General features: G+C 46.1%; 1 protein-coding gene across 3 annotated transcripts in view; it reads right to left on the bottom strand.

The window, feature by feature from the left end:
- Nucleotides 1-22,574, bottom strand: part of LOC119395948 (glutamate receptor ionotropic, kainate 2) — a 410,534-nt gene that overhangs the window by 146,329 nt on the left and 241,631 nt on the right. For all 3 annotated transcript variants that reach the window (XM_049416822.1, XM_049416823.1, XM_037662976.2), the window contains exons 8-9: nucleotides 3,638-3,742; nucleotides 2,774-2,890 (exon numbers count right to left, since the gene is read on the bottom strand). In XM_049416822.1, the coding sequence (XP_049272779.1) occupies nucleotides 2,774-2,890; nucleotides 3,638-3,742 (222 nt within the window). The remainder of the gene's footprint in view (nucleotides 1-2,773; nucleotides 2,891-3,637; nucleotides 3,743-22,574) is intronic.

Genomic DNA, 22,574 nt, shown 5'->3' with positions numbered 1-22,574 from the left:
GCCGCACTTAATCCAACTTCTTCGCCAGTGATGCTGCCCCAGGACACTGCCGTGGGTTGTTTCGCCGACACCGAGCCTTTTTCTCTGGTTTCCCTTCGCGCAGAATCGCCACATTTGTCTGCCTAAACTGATCATAAGGCTGCGATCGCTGCTTTAAATGCGACCATAAATCCCCACCTCACTGCTGAGCAAAAGAGAGACCTTTTAGACCTTCTTCAAAAGCATAGCATTTCGTTTGACGTACACTCCAAGGTTCTGTGCCGCACTTCCGTCGCAGTGCATCGCGTCGAGACCGATGGCAGTTCCATTGTGCGCCGCCGCCCATATCCCGTGTCTTCGGCGGAACGCAAAATCATCGAGGACAACGTCAACGACATGCTCAAACGCGACATCATCCGACCTTCATCCAGCTCTTGGTCATCTCGTGTGGTGTTGGTCCTAAAAAAGAACGGCTCTGTACGATTTTGTGTCGATTACAGAGCACTTAATAATATCACGAGAAAAGACGTATATCCGTTACCAAGAATCGACGATGCCCTCGACTCCCTTCAAGGCGTAGAGTATTTCTCCAGTCTCGACCTCCGGTCCGGGTATTGGCAAATACCTATGCACGAAGCGGACAAGGGTATGTGGTCAACCAAGCTGTGTTCGTGGGCGATAAACATATCGGCATTGCAGCCATAGCCCCCGAGCTTTTTTGTTTCTTCCACCATGTACGCCAACGTTTACCCACTCCTTTGTTCCAATTAATACGATATATACATATTACAATTATAATAATTGTTGGGGTTTTATTGCCCCAAAACCACGATGTGATTATGAGGGATGGCGTAGTGAAGGGCTCCGGAAATTTTGACCACCTGGGTTCTTTACCGTGCCCCTAAATCTAAGTACACGGGCCTCAAGCATTTTCACCTCCATCGAAAATGCCGCCGCCGTGGCCGGGATTCGATCCCGTGACCTTCGGGTCACTATATTTTACACTGTAGACAAGCTTGAGTTATATGAAAAATTCTCTTATACACCCAGTTGGCAGGCTTAGCAAGCAAGAAAAACTGTAAATGCCGTTTTATGGATTTGGGTTCTCTCTTTGAGTAAACTTTCTTAATGTTAAAATATAGCAGTCATGTCTTTATTCAATGTTTGCACGATTTGCATTTTTGTACTCCACAAAATGTTACTGTTCTTCAGTAACAGAATAATTCAGGGCTGGGCGAGTCGGCAATGGTGCATACCGGTTACACTTTCAGATAGTTTCGTTAAATTAGTTGAAAGTTGCGCTTGTATCGTTATTTTTCTTCCTTCGTCCTGACGCTGTACGCGCATTCAATACGAAGAATTTCTTTCATAGCTGTGTTCTATCTTTCATTTTTAATAGTCTTACGACGTATCGTCCAAGTAAAAATGAATTGAATAACACATAGTTTCCTGTGCACAATAATCCACGAACTTTGCAGGAGCATCTTTTCAGACAAACCCCTCATGCTTCGGTAAGCTTCAAAATGCGAGGGTATCGCCTTTGCTGTCCTGACCATGTTAAATAGTAAGGAAATCTAGCTTCTGGGACATCCTAAGCATGCCACTATTTAACGATTGCATTGTGAAACGGGCATCCCAATATATAAATGCACGTATCATAATTTCTTCGAGCCCTTTGTCGGGAGCTTGGTTTAGCGGAGGCAAAAATACACGAATTGACAGCTTCGGAACAGAAAGTAGACCGACTTATATTCAAAAGTAAAAACAGATTTGCCGATTGGCTGTGGGGGCACCTTAGCGTTGGGGTAACTGCCTCGATACTAAGGGAGAGCAAAGCATAAAGACCCCAAGGTGAGGGGAAGCAGATTTCTGAGAAGTGGGAAAAAGTTTACCGTGAGTCCCTAAAAGAACGCAGCTCTGTCGATGGGTAGTAGTTAAATCTTCGGGGAACGATATAAAGAAGCGATCGGTGGCCGCTACAAATCTGAATATCGAGTCGTAGAGCTTTTTTTCTTTCCTAGATATCAAACATATTATTCAGAACAACCTTTGTCAACGAGGGAAAAAAAGCGAAACCTGAGACGAGCCGGTGTAGTCGCTACTGCAATACTGTTATTGCTGAACACAAGTAACACTAAAATTCTGCGAGGTAACTCTGTAAAATGCTATTTACCCCCATACAGCCCAACAGGGTTCGTTGCTATCAAATAGTTTACTTCTTCTACGATCTTACATAGCATGACCCTCCTTTAGAAATGCACATCCAAATACTATTAATATTGCGCAAAACTGCAGACCACTGAGATGCTTTAAAATGCTATGTAAACGTACTTGCTTTCTACAATTGACTGAATTTAGTACCATTATGTCTATTCTTTTGCGCGTATCGTTTTGGTTGTGTAGCTGTATGCATAATTATTTCTTCAGTTTGTCACATTTCCAGTGTCACATTGTGCTTGTAAACATTCGTGCATTGTTGCAAATCTCATTAGCTTAGACCAAATTGTTATTACTTAGAAACTATGTTACGTTATTCATTTTTCATTTACCTGTACCAAAATTTGTGTTTGTTATTTTTTGCGCAATGTTTTTCCATGCCCTTGTGTTCTGTGCTGCCTCACTGTTAGAGCAATGTATAACAAGGCCTCAGTCAGGCGGACTTTAGCCTTGTCATCCAAGACTCGCTCTATGTGTGAAATATTTCCAAACGAAAATAAATAAATGAATTGAAATAGAGATTTATTCCCGTCTGTGGAGACCAACTCCCTCGGTGCCGAGCGCATTTGTTACTCACCACAATGGTGGAGACACGGAACGTTCGGTTTTGGATGACGTCAGTGAGCTCTTCCTGCTTTTGCTGCACATATCCCCGTGAGAAGCGTATGCCCGTGCGACGTGTCCACGTGCCAACCTGCGTATCCAATCACGGCACACCATTGCTCGTAAATGTCATTACACACACGGATACATACACCCACAAACAAACTAGTGTATAAGCAGGAGAACACGTACACAAACGCGTGCGAAGACGCATGTGCACGCACGCACGCACGCAGACACACACACACACACACACACACACACACACACACACACACACACACACACACACACACACACACACACACACCTTTGTCTGTCGTCCTCTTCGTGCCTTTCCCCTTAACACACGCTAAACCGACACGCCCATTTCCACGTCCTTGTGCCTAAAGAATTGCCTCGCGTATTGCTTCGCGCCACGCGACGCTCCATCGTATGGTTAGAACACCATTTCACGGATTTAAGCGCAACACCAGGCCTTGAAGTCAGTGCAATAAGCTGCTTGCCTGTCGGAATCTGTAAATTTTTTAGTCTTGCTTGCAGTCTCTGAAAAAAAGGCATTTTAACGGACTCTTTTCTTTGCATGCTTCAAACACTTATAATTCGCAAGACTACAACAACACCGTTATTGTGTTTTTCTCTTAGTGCCCCGATCATATAAGCCTTCTGCACACGAATAATTTTTTTTTCTGTTTTGTGTAGAATTTAGGTATGAAGACATGATCACCTGATGGGCAATAATGAACATGTTAATGTCCTTTTTCTTCATATAAGATTTCTTCTTCCTAAACTCGTGCAACGGGCAGTGACAGTAGCTGATCAGGTTTCTTGGGCGTACCTTTTCGAAGCCCGTTGATTTGAGCTCAATGACGTTCAGGGCAAAGTCGGTTCTCAATCCATCTTCATCAAGACGTACGTAGCCAGTGAGCCCCTTTACGTGGACCTGCACTGATGCATCAATCATGTGATTACTCAACTTGACGCTCAAGCAGGCACTCACTCACAACGCCGCTAAAAAGGGAGGCAAGCAGAAATGCTGCAGTATATTGTGCAAAGACAATGGCAAAATAATTCTGGGAAATGGAAGTCTGTTCCTGTCGTTTCAGGCTGATATAAAAGCTTAGACAAATATGCTACCCGCAGTTATCACGCTAATAAATAGCATAATTGTGTCGACAAAAACATACTTTGGCTCAATTCATGTTCGCGCAAGGGCTGATATTTTGCCGCAAATTAAGGCGCACCAAAATCAAGACACACAAATGACACGCGCCAACCACACAGTCGTTTATGTCTTTTTGTTCTGTGTGTCTATTTAATTTATGATAACAGTTGTTTCATAGAAAAATTTCACCACGGACATCTCAGCATAGTTTTCACATATTACTCTTTCAGCGCGTGAACCAAGTAGTAGGAGCTATATAAATGAAGATATATTCAAAATATAAAAAGATGTACATGAGGAAGAAGAATAAATCAGGGAGAAAGCAAAGAAAAAAAAATAAGGGAGCTCCGTACTATTGGTGCCAAGCCTGAAGGTAGTGCGGAGCCGGGCAGCCTTTTTTGAGAACATCAGCCGCAATAGCGCTGCATTTCCTTCACCTGTTCTGTCCTACTTTTATTACGGTAGCGAGCGCGTCTCGCGGCCGCCCCCCTGTTTCGTCGCACCAAGGGGTGCGCCGTCTCTTCGACCACTCCACAGGCAGTCTCCGACACATCGACCGCTGAGAACCACTGGCTTAGAGCATCAAGCAGTTTAACCAGGCGATCAACCTGTGCACGTGATGATCATTCTGTTTCTTCATTTTTCAGAACCGCACCTTCAGCCACGTATTTCGCACAAGTTAGAAAGCACAGTACAATAGCGCAAGAAACACAGGGACACCGGCAAGAGAGACGATACAGGCGCTAACTTACAATTGACGTTTATTTTTAAATGCGAAGCATTTCTTAGCGAACTTCTGCGACTTTGAGCGTATCTATCTATCTATCTATCTATCTATCTATCTATCTATCTATCTATCTATCTATCTATCTATCTATCTATCTATCTATCTATCTATCTATCTATCTATCTATCTATCTATCTATCTATCTATCTATCTGTCTGTCTGTCTGTCTGTCTGTCTGTCTGTCTGTCTGTCTGTCTGTCTGTCTGTCTGTCTGTCTGTCTATCTATCTATCTATCTATCTATCTATCTATCTATCTATCTATCTATCTATCTATCTATCTATCTATCTATCTATCTATCTAGCCGCCTACGACTCTGTGCTCTCCTGCTCGTTTCGTTAAACGAAGGTACACCAAAATTGATATGACATAACATGACTGTATGACGAACATGAATGACGAGTCATAACATGAAAATCATGACATGCATGTCATGAACGACATGATATACATTCCACAGTCTTGGTACTCTTACGGCCGTTTCGTTAATTTAATATATACCAAAATTGATACGGCGTGACAAGAGTGTATGACGAACATAACTGACAGGTCCTAACGTGGAAATCATGACACGGATATCATGTACAGCATGATATACATGCCACACTCATGGTGCGCTCGCGGCCGTTTCGCTAGCGTGATATATACCAACATTGGTACTGCGTGACGTTACTGTGTAACGAACATAAATAACATGAGTTAACATGAAAATCATGACACGCATGTCATTTATAGCATGACTTACGTTCCACGCTCATGGTGCGCTGGCGGCCGTTTCGCTAGCTTGATATATACCAAAATTGGTATCTTGCGACATGACTGTATGAAGAACATAAATAACACGACTTAACATGTAAATCATGACAAGCATGTCATATACAGCATGATTTACGTGCCGCGCTCATGGTGCGCGGGCTGCCGTTTCGCTAGCTTGATATACACCAAAATTGGTATCTTGCGACGTGACTGTGTGACGAACATAAATGCCACTAGCTAATATGAAAGTCATGACACGCATGTCATGTACAGCATGACTTACGTGCCACGATCGTGGTGCGCTGGCGGCCGTTTCGCTAGCTTGATCTACCCCGAAATTGGTATGGCGCGACGTTACTGTGTAACGCACATAAATAACACGAGTTAACGAGAAAATCATGAAAAACATGTCATGTGCAGCATGGCTTACGTGCCACGCTCATGGTGCCCTGGTGGCCGTTTCGCTAGCTTGATCTATCTCAAAATTGGTATTGCGCGACGTTACTGTGTGACGAACATAAGTAACACGAGTTAACATGAAAATCATGACACGAATGTCATGTACAGCATGACTTACGTGCCACGCTCATGGTGCGCTGGCGGCCGTTTCGCTAGCTTGGTCTACCCCGAATTTGGTGTTGCGCGACGTTAATGTGTAACGAGCATAAATACCATGAGTGGCACGCATTTTCCTCAATAACAGACAAGACGATGTATGCAGCTCTTTGCTGGCTGCTTCGCATTACATCGATTCCCACAATGCGTGGGATCTGGCGGCTTTTTTTCGGAAACACACATATATACATACAAACAAACAATTGGTCATGCGCAGTAACTCTGTCCTACACAAAACATGATAAAACACTGTCACTTTCCCAGTCACAGCCCTGAGACAAACAAATCTATTTCTTTATCAAGATGGGTGGCTTATGCACTTATCTTCCAACCATGCTATGAAAAAAGCTTCGGCTACCTCTCTAACTGTTTGATCGCCGTTCTGAAATAATATGGTTGTGTCATCAAAACACGAGGTACACTTGCAATTTGTGCAGTGAAGGGACAGGTGGCTACTTGGCCTGCATTTCAACGAAGAATGGTGTTCACCGAAGAATGGTGTTGGATGTAGTCACTGCGCATGACCAATTGTTTGTTTGTATGTATATATGTGTGTTTCCGAAAAAAAATATACGTTAATTGAAAGTTAGCGCCTGTATCGTCTCTCTTGGCTGTGTCCCTGTGTTTCTTGCGCTATTGTGTTATGCATTCGTACCAACTAGCTCGGCTTTCCGTACTACTGAAGTTAGAAAGTACTACATTTTGTATGTCAGCGCCCTTGCGCGTTCTCTTCTCCCCTCGTTCTTCTCAATACGCGATGTTATCCTCTTAGTAAGATCCAGAACGCAGTAACCCACCATTAAGCCTCATTATGCATAGACATTAAAAAAACTGAAAGAAAGGAACGCGAACATGCTTAAAATAAGCAAATGAAGGCAACGTACAAGCACAATTAGTTCTTCAATGTCATGTTAGGCGTGTCGGCAGAGAAATTCATTCGGTTTCCCACGAAGAGCCTTTCTCATATTGAGTCTCAAATGAACATGAGATTGAGGTACAGCATTGCGGTAATTGATAAAAACATAACACTGAGAAGCTGCATAAGAAATTTGAGTACCATTTTCAAATGTTGCATAAATTTTGAGATAACAAAGTCTTCCGGGAGTTGTTGACCTGCGCGGTAAGTGTGTGGTAAAACGATCCGCTGAATAGAATATCCTGGATATGTAACTCGAAGATACTAGGCGAAAAAGAAGAATGCGTAATGCTGAGTTAAGCGGAAGCATGTTTGAAATGGTGGTGAAAAGAGGGTAGCCAAGTGCCATAAGCGAACTTCATAAAGGCTACTCAGTAACACTCAGGTCCAGCCCCTGGGCGAAGTTAAGAATATATTCGCGGCATCATAAGTTTTAAAGCTTAAAACTCCAATTTTAAACTGAACATCGTATCTAGTTGCCGTTACTCTATATATATGAAAGTCTCCCTTTTTTTAATGTTCATAACAACTGCAATGCCACTTTCAGTAGCTGTTGAAGTAACGTAACCGCATTCTCGCGCGTCCCGGAAGTTCAGCAGTAATGCGTCATAATTTCGTGCCCTCTCCGTTGCTTTTCTGGGACGAACGGCCATCGAACGACAGAGACTGCATTTCCAGATCGAAAGCGGACTGCTTTGATGTTGCAAGGCCTCCACTTAGTGATCGATGCTCGTCTTGTCCCGTTTGTTTACGAGGTCCCAAGCATTGGTCGTGTTAGGATACACTACAAAGAACAAAATTCGGCAGATCTCACGCCTTGTGGGAATCAGTATCATGCGAAGCAGTCAGCCATCAGTTCTATGCTGCATTCCTTGGCTTGAGCCAAAGGTTACGAGGTGTATCGACATGTTTTTGTAAGTGTAGTAGTTGTGTGCGTATCGTGGGATTACCAGGTACGTCGACAACACTAGCGTTTAAAGGGTAACTTAACGTCTGACGTAACGTTAGCACACACGTTAGAGCTTACGCCAGTATTATAGAAAGGAAGTGCACTTTACGGTGCGATGACATGAATATCATACGTAACATTTGTTAGCGTATTCATCTGGGGTCGTGTGACGCTTGAATTTAGATAGCTGAATCACAGGAATACAAATGTAATGTTTATTAGACTGCTATCAAAGCGGAACCAACACTGGAACCACAGACGTTAACCTGACATGTCGCCTGTATCGCAGGAGTAGATATGTAGCGTTTATTCATTTGTTATAAAATTAGATAGCCAGCACCACAACCACAATTGACGTTGCACCGATGTTACGCATGCATAGGCTGATTTTCCAAAGCAGTTTCTAGACCTGGCGTGGCTCTGTGGTAGAATACCTGACTGCCACGCAGAATGCTTGGGTTCGATTCCTGCTGGGATCATAATTTCTAATCTTTTGCACTCGCCGGGTCAGCGCTGTCGATGTCGGTTTTGTAGCGTTAGCTACATTTGCCTAGCCGGAGCCGATTACGCGTGGATCCCCATGAGCCGTGCTGCGTATGCGCAAGGATCAGTGATGTCACACAGCTGGCTCACGGCTCTCCGCCACCGCGATCTCACGCGCTCTCCGCCACCGCCGCGCGCGACTCGCCGCTGCTGGTCTGCGCGTTCGGGAGGAGTGGCGTCGTAGCCGCTGCAAACACATTGGCGCAGGCGCGCGCGCAGACACCGCCACCGCCGCGCGTGACTCGCCGCTGCTGGTCTGCGCATTCGAGAGGAGTGACGTCGTAGCCATGGTAGACACACTGGCGCCGGCGCGTGCGCAGCTATTCGCCTTCGCTGTGCAGTCGCCGTCTGACACTGCGCTGGAGCCGCGTGATAGCGCCTCTGACTGGCGTTTGCAGGTGGGCAACGCCATGGAGTAGGAGAGCAAAATGCTGCTCGACGGCGCAGAAGAGGCGAGAAGCTTATCTCATCGCATCCCGAAAGTAGTTGCCTGGCAATTTGATCTTCAGCGTACGAAGAATGAACAGAAGAAGGCTAATATTCCTAGACAAACTGGAAAGCTAAGAATAATCAGCTGAACCTTTGCTAACGGTACGATCTCCTAAACCACTGCTAAGATTCTGCAAATTTTTGTTTCTTAACGCTCTCGCATTTAAATGGCCAATGTCTGTTCTCGCAGTTTCAGGGTAGATATAAACTGGCAATCACCTGTAGCGCATAACCGTACACCGCGGCCCGTGGTAAACGGGTATGAGCCACACGTGTCTGGAGGAAGGGGTTTGACGACGTACACGACAGGATTTTCATATTATTCGTGTCATGACCAGACAGTCATATTCGCCAAATCCTCTTACTCTCCCATGCCTATTTTGGTCTACACCAAGTTAAGGAGCTGATGATGAGAGCAGCCAGACGTAGGCGGCAAGATAGATAGATAGATAGATAGATAGATAGATAGATAGATAGATAGATAGATAGATAGATAGATAGATAGATAGATAGATAGATAGATAGATAGATAGATAGATAGATAGATAGATAGATAGATAGATAGATAGATAGATAGATTGTATTTTTACTTAAAAAGAATTTCACTGACCTATTTCTGTTTATGTTCGATGAAACTTGAACTAGATATGTTGTTTTTTCACAATGTACATTATTTTATTTACCTGTACGCGTGCCTATCCCGGCCATTTTGTATGGGGTCGTGGTCCTAGTCAAGCCCGTGAAGAGGCTTTTTGACCCAGGCCCTCAGCATCCCAAATTATGAATTATGAAGACAACCCGCCTCCAAGAGCGGCCTGCTGACGTAGCATTCGTCATGCCCGCACTGCCTGACTGCCGGCGCTGCCGTGCAGCGGATCGATCTGTTTCTATGATTTCTTTTCTTTCTTTCTTTTTCCTTTGTGTTCTTTGAGTTCTCACTAACTTTTATTTTACTGTAACTTATAGGCCGTAAAGCGCCTTGATCGCTAGGGCGTGGATTCCACGCACGCCCTATACAAAGGGTGTGCCGCATCATCATAGTCATTATCAAGAGGCTTTAGCGGAGCACAGTCCGGTGAAAACGACACTTTTGTGAGGAAGAAGATCGGCAGATGCAGAAGTTGCTACGATCGTCGCTGTCGCTGCATGCGACCCCAATAAACCACCGTAACACCTTTGTCCTCCTCAAGGGTAAAGTGAAGGAGTTCTGTTGCGCACGAACCAGACTGAAATGCAAAAATTTTATTTTATTCCTTTTTGTAATGCAATGATGTATTCTTTATGTAGTGTCATAGTTAGTATTAGTACTTGCAACTAGTTGTGTGGAGGCCCTACTACGTCATCGGCTGGTGTTCCAGAATGCCCTACTAGCGGCGCAAATCGTGTCCTACAAATACATTTACCTTAAAGGGCCCTCCAACACTTTTTTTTGAAGCGCCTACATCGCTGCCGACCGCATCAATGCCTAGTGGCGGTCGCCAGAATTATTGCGGGCGGTAATGACGAAGATGAGCGCTGGACTATGATTGGATAAATGTAACGTTAGAAGTAATAACGGCGTTGCATCACAAAAGGGGTTATTATTGGGTTTAGTTTTGTCACTGAACACCAAACAGACGAACGATCTTAGATTTTTTCAGCTTTAAAACTGCAGCGCCCGCCAACGAATGCGCCAGAATGCGCCGAACGCCAAGGCGCTGGCGGAAACATTCTGGGGACGCTCCAGGCGCCGTTGTTTGACACTGAAGGGAAAAAATGTAAGAGCGTTGATATAGACGCCGTCGCAACAATAACAATGGCTAAACTACAAAACATGATAGAGGCGTTCGCGATCTGCCTCGTTTCGCACGTGAAGTTCACTCTTATGGCGCGTTCACACTGAGACATTCGGCGGCGAGAGCGCGCGGAATCCGCTTCGGCGGCAGCGAGATCCGCCGGAAAAGCCCATTCCGCGCCGATCGGTCCTGGACCGATTTTTGCGGCAGCTGCCGCCGGATTCCCTCACCGCGAACCAATCGGAACGCGAGTCGAACATTCGAAAAATGGCGGCGCGCTTGTGATATCGCAGTCGTCGAAGCCCGCAGCAACAGCGAAGTCTTTCGTAATCGTCCTGTAGCTGTCGACAACTGCCAAGTGTTGTCGCGATTATCATCATCGCGATATTGCAAAATGGGTGGCATTATCTCGGCTCGACCAAGCTTCTCGCGTCTGGCAAATCAGGACGAATCAACCACAACTGCGTGCGTCGTTTCTTTTGTTTGGCGAATGCATGTTTATCCTCATCAGACATCGCCAGAAGTAGCTTTGCACCAGGCCCAGCAGTTCGACGACCCTGCTCCTGTTTATGCGCTTCGCCATAACGAAACGCGTACACAACGCAGAGCGCGTCAAAGCCAGCGTTCCTTCGCGCGAAGGGACGATGACAACTAGACGCCCTAGTTTCGGCGGTGCGGTTGCTAAGCGGTGTGAACAATGTTGAATTTCGGCGGCGCGCAAATTCCGGTCGCTGTGGCTGGCGGATTCCCCAGTGTGAATGAGCCATTAATCCACCAAATCGTTTGTTACTATCGCAACGGCGTCTTCACTGCGTTGGAAAGAACGGGCAACATTGTATGCAAGCTTCCCGTACGTAGAATCTTTCATTTCATTTCATTGGGGCGCCATCAGACGTCACAATGCGAGTGAAACGTGGTCAGGTGACCCCGCTAAAATCGAGTTGAGGGTAGGCCTCAATTTTATTGTATTTTGAGTGTTCTAGGCTGAATAACTTCGGACTGCGTCTATCGCTGTTGTTCTTGCTGCACTAATCTCTTCAGCCTTCAGTCTACGCAAGCCGAAAGTAAAAAAAAATGTAAAAGAACGAGGTCGGGAAAAATGTTAGAGGGTCCCTTTAATGTAGCAATTACTAAAGTGGTGCTACATATAATGTTGACGTCTTAGATGTTCTCAAGCACTGACCTTTCACTCTGACATAAAATGTTATTTGACTTAAGTGTCCGTATCCGCCTCGTGCGCTGCTGCTTTCAGTGGTACTGGTGGCGCCACCAACGGCGGACGGTGGCGATAGGTGGATATGCGCGGCTCATAGAAGCCGTGGGTAAAGCGCCTGTTACTCTCCGTTTTTCTATTCATGTTTCATTCTGGTTTGATATTTGTACTGCCGACGCTACTCCACTAGACAACCATGCCGTCTGTTACGTCCATTGTTCTATATTATTTGTTTTAAAATGACAGGCCCGTTTTTTTATGCGTGCGCGCGATGCACTGCGTACGTTTCTTACGTGCATGTGTCCAAGTTGTTTGCGTGATCTGTTAACACAGATGAAATAAAAATTGTTGCAGTACAAAACAGCATTATTGTTTTATTGAACACCCCAAACAGTACAACAATGACTATTACGGCTGTATGCCTGCTTAAGAAACGCACAAAAGACACGCGATTTTATCTTCGCCCAACACTCGTAGCACTCAACTAGGCCAAGAAAACCAAAATCTAACTTGCTGAACGTTTTAACAGCCGTCACACAGCTGCATAATAATGCGTGAAAGTACTGTAGCAAATGACCAACAAACATTCACACAGCGTTTTTTTTTTGTTCAGAGACCGTATTAACATATGAGGAAGTTCTAACTGCATTGCAATCACATATTTCAGAATATCTAATCACTTTCACCATTGAAGCCACAATCCTCTAACACATGCGCTTTAAACTGAGCATGGCATTACTCAGACTTATATAGGAAATGCGCACGTGTGGCATTACTCAGATTTATATAGGAAATGCGCACGCGTGCAATGTATCTCGTATGCTAGATTCTCCTTTGGTACGTGCAGCTCAAAATAAAATGCGATTCTAGAGGTAATGTTCGTCGAGTAGCGAGCATATAGCAGAACAACTACTTACAGCTTCACTTACCTTTGCAAAAACGGTATTCCAATTGCAATTCAATATTAACCGACGCAACAACGATAACAAGACGCTTGTTGCACACAGGCGTACCAGGTTGACGCTCGAGGCCAAGCGCGGTATTTTAAGTGTAGCACAATCGTGCGCGTACAGTACGCTAGAATATTCTGGCACAATGTCGTCAAGCTTGCAGTAACTTCAGCGGTTCCCACGATGTAGCACCAGTTGACGTCCTCGCGTCATCAAACTGCTACGACGCCGAGAACTACGCACACAGCTGACTTGGAAAAACGCGGTCTTGCAGGAGGCCATCTTGTCCCGCAACCAACGGACAAAAGTACACAACTGAGGCGTCTCAAAACATTGCCGTTGATGAGATGGCAGCTGAACGAAATCAGGGCTCATCGTCCGACGTGTGGCCAGCGCCTTAACACAATATTAACGTTGCAACGTTCAAGGAAAACGCGACCAAAGCGACGAGCCCAGCCGGTCTTGTCGGATGCGCTACAGCCACTACAGCACAGTGCACAGCGCGCGCTCTCACAGCCGCCGAAAGAAATAAAAGAAAGTGGAGAGAGGAGTTAGCTTGGAGCATGGCCAGTCGGTGGAAGCAAGAGGACGTGTTGCGTCATCGGTGTGGCGTATTGTCGAGAGATGGCGCTAGTTTGTTTTTGCGCAACGAAATCGCAAACTTGATTCAAAATGCATGGGATCCTATGGGGGTTGGGAGAGGGCACAACCGCCTTAGCCGAGCGGTGGCGCCACCATACCGATGCACGAGGCGGATAACGTTTTAAACTAAAACAAAATTATCGACCGTGCTTGACAATGCCGCAACTCTTCGCGCATTCTGTGAGACGGAAAATTTCGCCAGTAACCACTCATCGACAAACGGCTTAGCGCACTAATGCCCATTGCAGATCGAAGAGATCGGTGCGTTCTATTCCAATTTCGACAATCGGACAGATTCGCGCGAACGCAAGCAATGCCATCAATGCACTCCGGGGACGATGCCCTCGAGCCCCGTCGGACGCATGCCCCGTCGGAAGCTTGCAAAGCGAGAACCATTTAGTATTATTTACATTTCTTTTTTGGGGAAAGCGATAGAATGTTTTGTATTGCGAAGGAACGCAGGATTGAGCTTTAGTGAAGCGGTCGGTTTTACTTTTTCAAAGAAGAAAAAAAAGGGTACGGCCCAGCGGTAACTGCGCAATTGGAAATCTTACGCAAAGGCAACAAGCCATTTCATGAATTTCGGTGCATACAGGATCGACATCGTCGTTTACCTACATTTGGAGACGCAATAACTTTCTGTAGACGCTCCCTTATTTTGTCAGGGGACGCGAATGCATCGAAAGATGGGCACACTGCGCTTCTACCTCTGCGCTGACGGGAACGCCGCTAGCGGCGGCGTGCGCGTCCCTGGGGTGATAGCTGCTTTCGCACGCCGCGGCCGGGTGACAGCATTTGTACCAGCTCCTTCGTGTTTTTGCGCAGTTTTGCGAAGCGTTTTAGATGTGAAGCATCTTATGGCTAATTCACACTGGGGAATCCGCCGGCCACAGCGACCGGAATTCGTGCGCCGCCGAAATTCCACATTGTACACACCACGTAGCAACCGCAACGCCGAAACTAGGGCGCCTAGTTGTCATCCTCCCTCCGCGCGAAGGAACGCTGGCGTCGACGCGCTCTGCGTTGTGTACGCGTTGCGTCATGGCGAAGCGCATAAACAGGAGCAGGGTCGTCGAACTGCTGGGCTTGCTGGAAAGCAACTTTCTGGCGATGTCTGACGAGGAGAAACATGCATTCGCCGAACAAGAAACGACCCAAACAGTTGTGGTTGGTTCGTCCTGATTTGCAAGACGCGAGAAGCTTGGTCGAGCCGAGATAATGCTACCCGTTTTGCGAGATCGCGATGATGTATTGCAAAGATGCTAATCGCGACAACACTTGGCAGTTGTCGAGAGCTACATGCTACCCCTCCCCACTTCCCCTCTCCACTCCTCCTCTCCCCTCCCCTTCCCCCTTTTTCCTCCCCCTTTCCCCTTCTCCCCTCCCCTTCCCCTCTCTCCTTCCCCTTTCCCCTTCTCCCCTCCCCCTCTCCGCATCACCTCTCCCCTTTCCCTCTCCACTTTACCCCTCACCACTCCACCTCTGAAACGCGGGCTCTTTCTTTCTGTACAACAGAATGGAAAATAAACTTTGACTTTGACATGCCGAAACACTGCTTCGCATCGCCTCATGGTCCGCTTTAGCGGGAGATGGTGTGACTTTTTATTGCGATAGCAATTATATGGACAGTCTCGGCTGGATTTTGCCATCGCCGTCATGCACCGTATATGTATAAGTATATATATATATATATATATATATATATATATATATATATATATATATATATATATATATATATATATACAAAAGACCCAAAGAAAAATAATTCAGATAAATGCTTCCGAAGCGCGGAATCGTACCAGGGACCTCTTGCTCCGCAGCGAGTGGCGCTAACCACTACGCCACGGAACGCAGGTCCTCCACGTAGCTAACGGCGAGCGTTATATACACACCCTTTACCGCTGGGCGGACTCAGAGACGGCAGCGCTTATAAGCGTTTATTCATTACCAGCGAGAAGGCGCTAGGAGCGCGACGGCCGCATTTAAAAGTCGTCGGCGAGCTCGCTCGCTTCTTCTTATATTTGCGCAGGGAGAACCTTGGCCTTCCGTTGTCTGCTCGCGCGGTTTTCTCGTGGTGAGGGCAAGAGGGATGTTTCAAGTTTTCACCGTGATGTCCGCGCTCATGTTACGGAGCGTACGAAAGTCACTCGATCTCAAGAGACGCCGCTAAACGAACAAACAGAAGATGAGCGCGAACTATCAAGTGTCACAGCTCGACACTTGAAGCACGCTAGTTTCCTTGGCTGCTTCGGCCGCCTTTGCAACAGGAGCGCTGTCCAAACTGAGAGTATCCATTGGCGAGCCTCACTTCGTATAGCATTAGTTTCTTGCTATCGCATTCATTGCTTCGCCCTTGCGGCGAATCTAATTTTTTTCTTTGGCGGTCGTTCCATGGCTCAGCGTCGCAGCAACATGGTTTGTTGTGCTGTGGGCTGTCACAATAACAGCAGCAATTCACCGGGAACAAAGTTTTACCGCATCCCGAAGACTCAGTGGGAGGAGAGATGCCAGCGTTGGATGCAACTTCTTCGTCGTGACAAGACATTTGTCATTTTGTTCGCTGCAGGGTGTTACGTTTTCTCAATGGGAGGGGCGCCCATGGAATGAAACATTGTTTCAGACCTGCAGTAATTTTGATACACCCATTGATAATGGTCTCCGAATGGCGATATGTGTTTTTTCACGCTGAGTCGGTATCGCGAAGACATTGTTTAGTTCTAGTTCTTATTTTTGTTAGCTTTACATAAGAAAATCTTCGTGCTAAAATCAGTTTTCTATATGTCTGCAGGTACACGCGTCCACTGCCACAGCGTGCTTGCACTAGCATGCCTGCTCTGCAGTCACAGGTCGCGTCAATGACGCATCTGTTTAGAGAGTGCTTCAAAACGACAAAACAGAATGAAATAAAACGAGACCATTGGATAAAAATGCTTACTTACTCTCAACTTCATAGTCATCGATGGAGCGTTGATGCGCGTTTGGGACACACACCGACTTGTCACCACGCTTCCATCGTCAGAGACAAGTATTTTACCACTACGTACGGTTGCGCTCAATATGACTTGCAACACGGGAGCGTGTGCCCTCACGAGTTTGAAGATTTCTTATTCCTTCCACTAGCCCTTATTTCTACAACTTAACGCTGTTCTCTCACTGTGGGATGATCGCAAATAAGAAAATATTACTATTTACAGAAATGAAGCAAGTTGAAGCCACGCGCAATCATTAAACTCGTGAGGCCACGCGATCCAATGTTCCAATTCACATCGAGCGTGACTGACGTACAGAAGCTTGCCTTTATCAATATATTTGCTCCCTTGAAAAATTATTCCAAACCTTCGGCGGTCTGAAAACCAGCCAGCAGATGCAGAGGAACGCACGCAGAAGACACCATGCTTGCACAAGCAGCAGCGCGTGTGGTCAGGGAGGGAACGCTATCACCCCAGGGACGTGGAAACGGCCGCGTTGGCGCTGAACGCCGCCGCGCTGGTGGAGCCGCCTATGCAAGCGCAGTGTTCCCATAGGCTACAACCGGTCAGTGACGGGCGTCTCACGTTTGGAAGTACAAGCAGGTGAGACGCGCTCCTTACTCCCGCGGCCAAGAATGCTTTTTTAGGGGCGAAGCTCCTTAAGGCGGCACCCGTTCGTCCCTCGTAGTCGTAGAAGTGCGTAACCAGTCGTAACGCTAGTACCAGATCTTGACCTCCAAAGTGGTGCCGGTGGGAGATTTCTCCTGTGCGTTGTTGAACAATAAAAAATTCGCAGCGTGCGCGTTAACTAAAAGCCGAATTCTTCTGTCTCTCATTCCCCATTAGCAGCCATTGGCATGTTCCAGTAGGAAACGTTAGTAGAAGTAGAAGTGTAAGTGTTAGCTAAAAGCCGACTTCTTCTGTCTCTCATTCCCATTAGCAGCCATTGTTTACCTCCAAGGTAGTGCCTGGTGAGATTTCTCCTGTGCGTGATTAAACAATAAAAATTTTGTTCAAAACGCCGTTGATTGATGAAATAAACCAACGAAAGACGCCAGATGTTTTCTAAAAGCAAAACGAAAGAACGCCAGATGTTTCTAAAGCAAAACGAAAAGACGCCAGCTGCTTAACGAAAGACGCCAGATGTTTTCTAAAGCAATGGTTTTCTAAACAATGAAAATTCACAGCGTACATGTAAAATTAAAGTGAGCTGCAAGTCGTCATAACTCTCATCGAACCTTTAGCATAAACGCGCCCGATCTCACGTCGGTGATGATGTACTGGGCAGAATTCACGGAATATTAACGGTTTACCGATGAACCTCCGCAGCTTCGCCCACTCATCATCATTCACTCCGTGGATATGCTGTGACTTTTTTCTGCTGTTTTTTTTGCGAACTATTAGTCTATAGTTTACAACGTAATATCCATGACGGAAATACGTCAGTAAAGCCGTGGTGGACCCCGGCATAAAACACTTTCGTGTTAAAACACAACAACAAAAACAAAAAGAAAGCGAAGCGCTCCATGCAATCCCCTTCTTTCGTAACTTGCAGACGATTTTACGTACGACGTACGGGCGCCGCCACCTTGGGCTGTTAAACGAATGTTTTCTGAAAATTGTATATCGCGACGTAGATTGATAAGGTCAGGAAACGTCGAAAGCACCAACCCAACCGTCTTCATGCGTATACGTGTACCGTAGCGCTGCTCGTTTAGTTGTTAAAGATGCCAAACGGTAAAGGTTAACAGCCCAATATGGCAGCACCGAAACCCACCCATAAAAAAGTCTGTAGAAAGAAATACGTCTCATACATGAGAGTTTTAGTAAGTAGAGATATTCTTGAGGCTTAGCAGAAACCATTTGTTAGGATTCCGTTTGTATTTCCTGGAGATGAAACTGAACACTGGCCAGGCTTCCATTCACGTGCTGTGTTTTCTCCCTTTGAGTACTACCTCATGTAACAAAAGGTTCTCTATTCTTACCATGCTTTTGAGCATTTCATCTCCACATGGCTACGCTTCTGCAGGTGTTCCTTTTGTGCACGCCACGCGAATTCCTTTAGCTCCGTCATGCAGGCTGCTCTTCAAACTCGTTCCCCCGTGTTCTGATATTCTTTTTATTGCGATAGCAATTATATGGACAGTCTCGGCTGAATTTTGCCGTCGCCGTCGCCATGCACCGTATATGTATAAGTATGTATATATATATATATATATATATATATATATATATATATATATATAAAAGGCCCAAAGAAAAATAATTCAGAAAAAAGGTTCCGAAGCGCGGAATCGAACCAGGGACCTCTTGCTCCGCAGCGAGCGGCGCTAGCCACTACGCCACGGAACGCAGATCCTCCAAGTAGCTAGCGGCGAGCGTTATATACACACCCTTTACCGCTGGGCGGACTCAGAGATGGCCGGCGCTTATAATCGTTTCTTCATTACCAGCGAGATGGCGCTATGAGCGCGACGGGCGTAATGTGCCTCGATGTGTGCGCCCCCCTTAGGGTGTTGCCATTCTTTGAAGGGGCTGATGCCGCCACGACGCCATTTTTTGCCCCGCGTCTCGTGCCTCTCAGCGCAGCTGCCGTAGAGGGGTGAGACGCCGGTAAGAAGCCGTGGGCTAAAATATGGCAGCCACGCCGCAGTAGACGCCGCAGATGTCCTCACCCTGGACAAAACGCGCAAAACGCGCATCAAGGCACCCTAGACGGGCGCATTTAAAAGTCGTCGGCGAGCTCGCTCGCTCTCGCTTCTTCTTATATTTGCGCAAGGAGAACCTTGGCCTTCCGCTGTCTGCTCGCGCGATTGTCTCGTGGTGAGGGCAAGAGGGATGTTTCAAGCTTTCAACGTGATGTCCGCGCTCATGTTACGGAGCGCCGCTAAACGACGCCGCTAAACGAACAGGTGATGAGCGCGAACTATCAAGTGTCATAGCTCGACACTTGAAGCACGCTAGTTTCCTTCGCTGCTTCGGCCACCTTTGCAACAGGAGCGCTGTTCAAACTGAGAGTATCCATTGGCGAGCCTCACTTCGTATAATTTGCGCCTGCCCTGCCCTGGCCGCTGAACGACGCTTGATGGCGCGCCGCTATCGCCTGCTCGGTCTCCCTGCCACAACGGTGGAGGACTTTCTCTTTCCTGCACGTTCAAAGCTGCAAGCCCTGCGAGCCTTCCTCGAGTTTGCGGCTTCTGCGGACCTCGCCACCTTATAGACGAGCGCTTTGGCTTCGTGCTCCCGCCTTCGTGGACAAGACACTCTTGCCACGCTAATCACTCCTTCTATCTTCCTTTCTTCTATCATCTTTACTTCCCCTTCCCCATTCCTAAGGGCGCTGAGCCGTGCCCCCACGACGGGAGGCAGAAAATAGCGCCCCTTTTCATTTCTTTCACGAATCACACTCTTCGTATAGCATTAGTTTATTGCTATCGCATTCATTGCTTCGCCCTTGCGGCGAAACTGTGACTTTTATCTAAAACGCGACATTAATCATAGTGTGTACCGTCCTTAGTCGTCAGTGACCGCTTTATGATTGCCTGCTTTCCGAAAGTTTAGAATAGTGGCATTTCGCAGAGAGACTTGCCGTACGCTAATGTTGTCGTCAGCACCTACGCTCGTAGTTCAATGAAGAGTAGAATTTCAAAAGGTAAAGCGCAATAGAAAACGGTGGCTGTCATATAATTTTCTTTTGTTTGGTTAGGCGACTCCGCAATATAAGACAATATTTTAAGTATCCGCGTTGTATAAACAAATATTAATCTTTCCCCTCATCAACGTTCCATTAGCAGTAACAAAATCGCTGCTACTGCTTCAGTACATCATAAATCAGTTCGTTGCTGCACAAGGTTATGTCGTAGCCAGTATTCACGGCAAGTAAATCCACGCGATCACTTTAATGGTGCATGATACCCGAGACAGCACCCTAAAAAAACGCGCCAAAATAAAGCCGATAACAATAAAACAATATGAAAGTTATGTGCCAGACGCTATAGTTTTAAACTTATATTTTTTAACCTTTTATACGTATGCACACTCAGTGCAATTTGCTCTGATCAGATTTTCAGCACTGTACGCTTTTTCTGGACGTAACATAAAACCTACCTTAGAACACCCTGTTCCTCATCATTTGAGACATCCTATGCAGCGCACTTTACAAAAACCTTATGCGCGCAACCTTGTGAAATAGTACGCTGCGCTTAATTAACATTCCTCGTATAGAGCACGTCAACCACAATAACGGTCCTTGAACGCAATTTCGACACAATACTTTTCATCAAAAGAAAGCATTGTCGAAGTTTTTGCTCAGAGGTTGCTCAGTGGGTTTTGTTACCGGGCTCATAAAGCGTTGCCTTATAATTTTTCTAGTGCATAGAATACATCCACCGAGGTACATTCTGGAGGGTATGTTATAGATGAGGTAAGCGAATACTTGAATTACTGGAGTCTGTACCCCTAGTAACCATCAGTTTCCAAGTTCCGGCTCCTAAAAGTGTTCATTCTGAACACCATGTGCGACACTTCTACGCAGTTAACGCTGCAAATGCCTTCCATGTTGGAGTGTCTAGAATTACGGTCGCTTCGCGCGAACAATGTGTGAGGGAAGGGGGAAAGGCGCTCGGCTTCACTATTTCCCTCGTTCCTTGTTAACGCGTAGCAACCGTAATTTTTCATTGTCTGATGTGCAGTATGAACCAACTAGCGCAGCGACACGTTCTTTTGCGAACAGCTTCCTTCGCGTTAACAGGTCAGCTAATTAGACAAATCTCGCTTGTTAAGAGCTAGTCCCTGGTGATATACTCTTCCAGGACAGAATGAAAGAAGGGAAGTTTAAGGGCTCGATTGTTTTGTTTGATACAACCTTAACGAAAACCAACTAATAATGAAACCAAGGAAGATATAGGGTACGTTAATTGTATTGTTTTAAGCGTTTTGTTGTAATTATGATGTAGATGTGAAGAAAGTAAAGCGGACGAAAAGACAACCTGCGACCTTCGGATTACGCACCCGATGCTCTAATTGAGCTACAGCGGCGGTCGTCCTATCGTGCACTTTGTCGAGTATTTATGTGCACGCGAACCTGGGAGTGTTCGATATTGCTATCGCTATCGCTCGCCTTGACTACAGAACGATGTCACTAGCAACTATTTGAGCCCTATTTCGGAAGTTAGCACTACTTTCAGCTGCTATGGCCTGTATAGCATGGATGCCAAAGTGGTTTCCTGGGATGGGGGTGTTTAGAAAAAGTCAGCTAGCCTGCAAAATTACGCCGTTGAAACCAACAAGCACTTTACAACCTTACCGTGTTGCACCAAGGCCAAACTGCAGTATTAACTTGAATAAATCGAGTGCAAGCTTAGTGCATAATTTGACTTATGAATTTTCCATTCAGGCAACACTAGAAAACGCACACTACACTTCCTGAGCCCCCGTCCCATCCAATGATAATAATGGCGGGAAAATGTCAATTCCCCACAGACGAAAAACATCAGGGTCATCAGCTAATTAATATAAGACAATAGATTAAACACCGAGATGATGCACATAATGCACGCAAACACTTCATATCCCGTGGTCATTCCTCGTCGTTCGGCGTCGACGCTAACGGAGGCGACAAGACAAAGAACGGAGGCTTGGACATGCCATATCCCGGAATAAGCAGGTGTCTAAGGTGACGCCCATTTATTCCGGGATCTGCTAAATGTTCTAAAGATCATCTAAAGAAGTTCCAGCAATTTCGGAGAGGTGTCAAGCGTTCCAAAATCTAAAGATGTCCTGACAAAAGAGTTCGCCAAGGTACTTCTAAGTAATTTTTCACGGTGGCAGTACAGATTTCCCATGCTCATCCTAGAGTACTAGTAGGTTACCTCCGGATTTCTAGGTCATACAGTAATTCCTTGTTATGACAATTTATGTAGCATCCCTGGATTCAGATAATGTTATTATTACCCGACAAGATCCGGAAGGCAAAAGAGTTCACGGTAGATTTCCTACAAACGGC

Source organism: Rhipicephalus sanguineus, chromosome 6 (genome assembly GCF_013339695.2).
Source record: "Rhipicephalus sanguineus isolate Rsan-2018 chromosome 6, BIME_Rsan_1.4, whole genome shotgun sequence".
In the NCBI taxonomy this organism is placed as follows: Eukaryota; Metazoa; Arthropoda; class Arachnida; order Ixodida; family Ixodidae; genus Rhipicephalus; species Rhipicephalus sanguineus.
The sequence above is the reverse complement of the archived record's forward strand: the minus strand, read 5'-3'. Positions and strand labels throughout refer to the sequence as shown.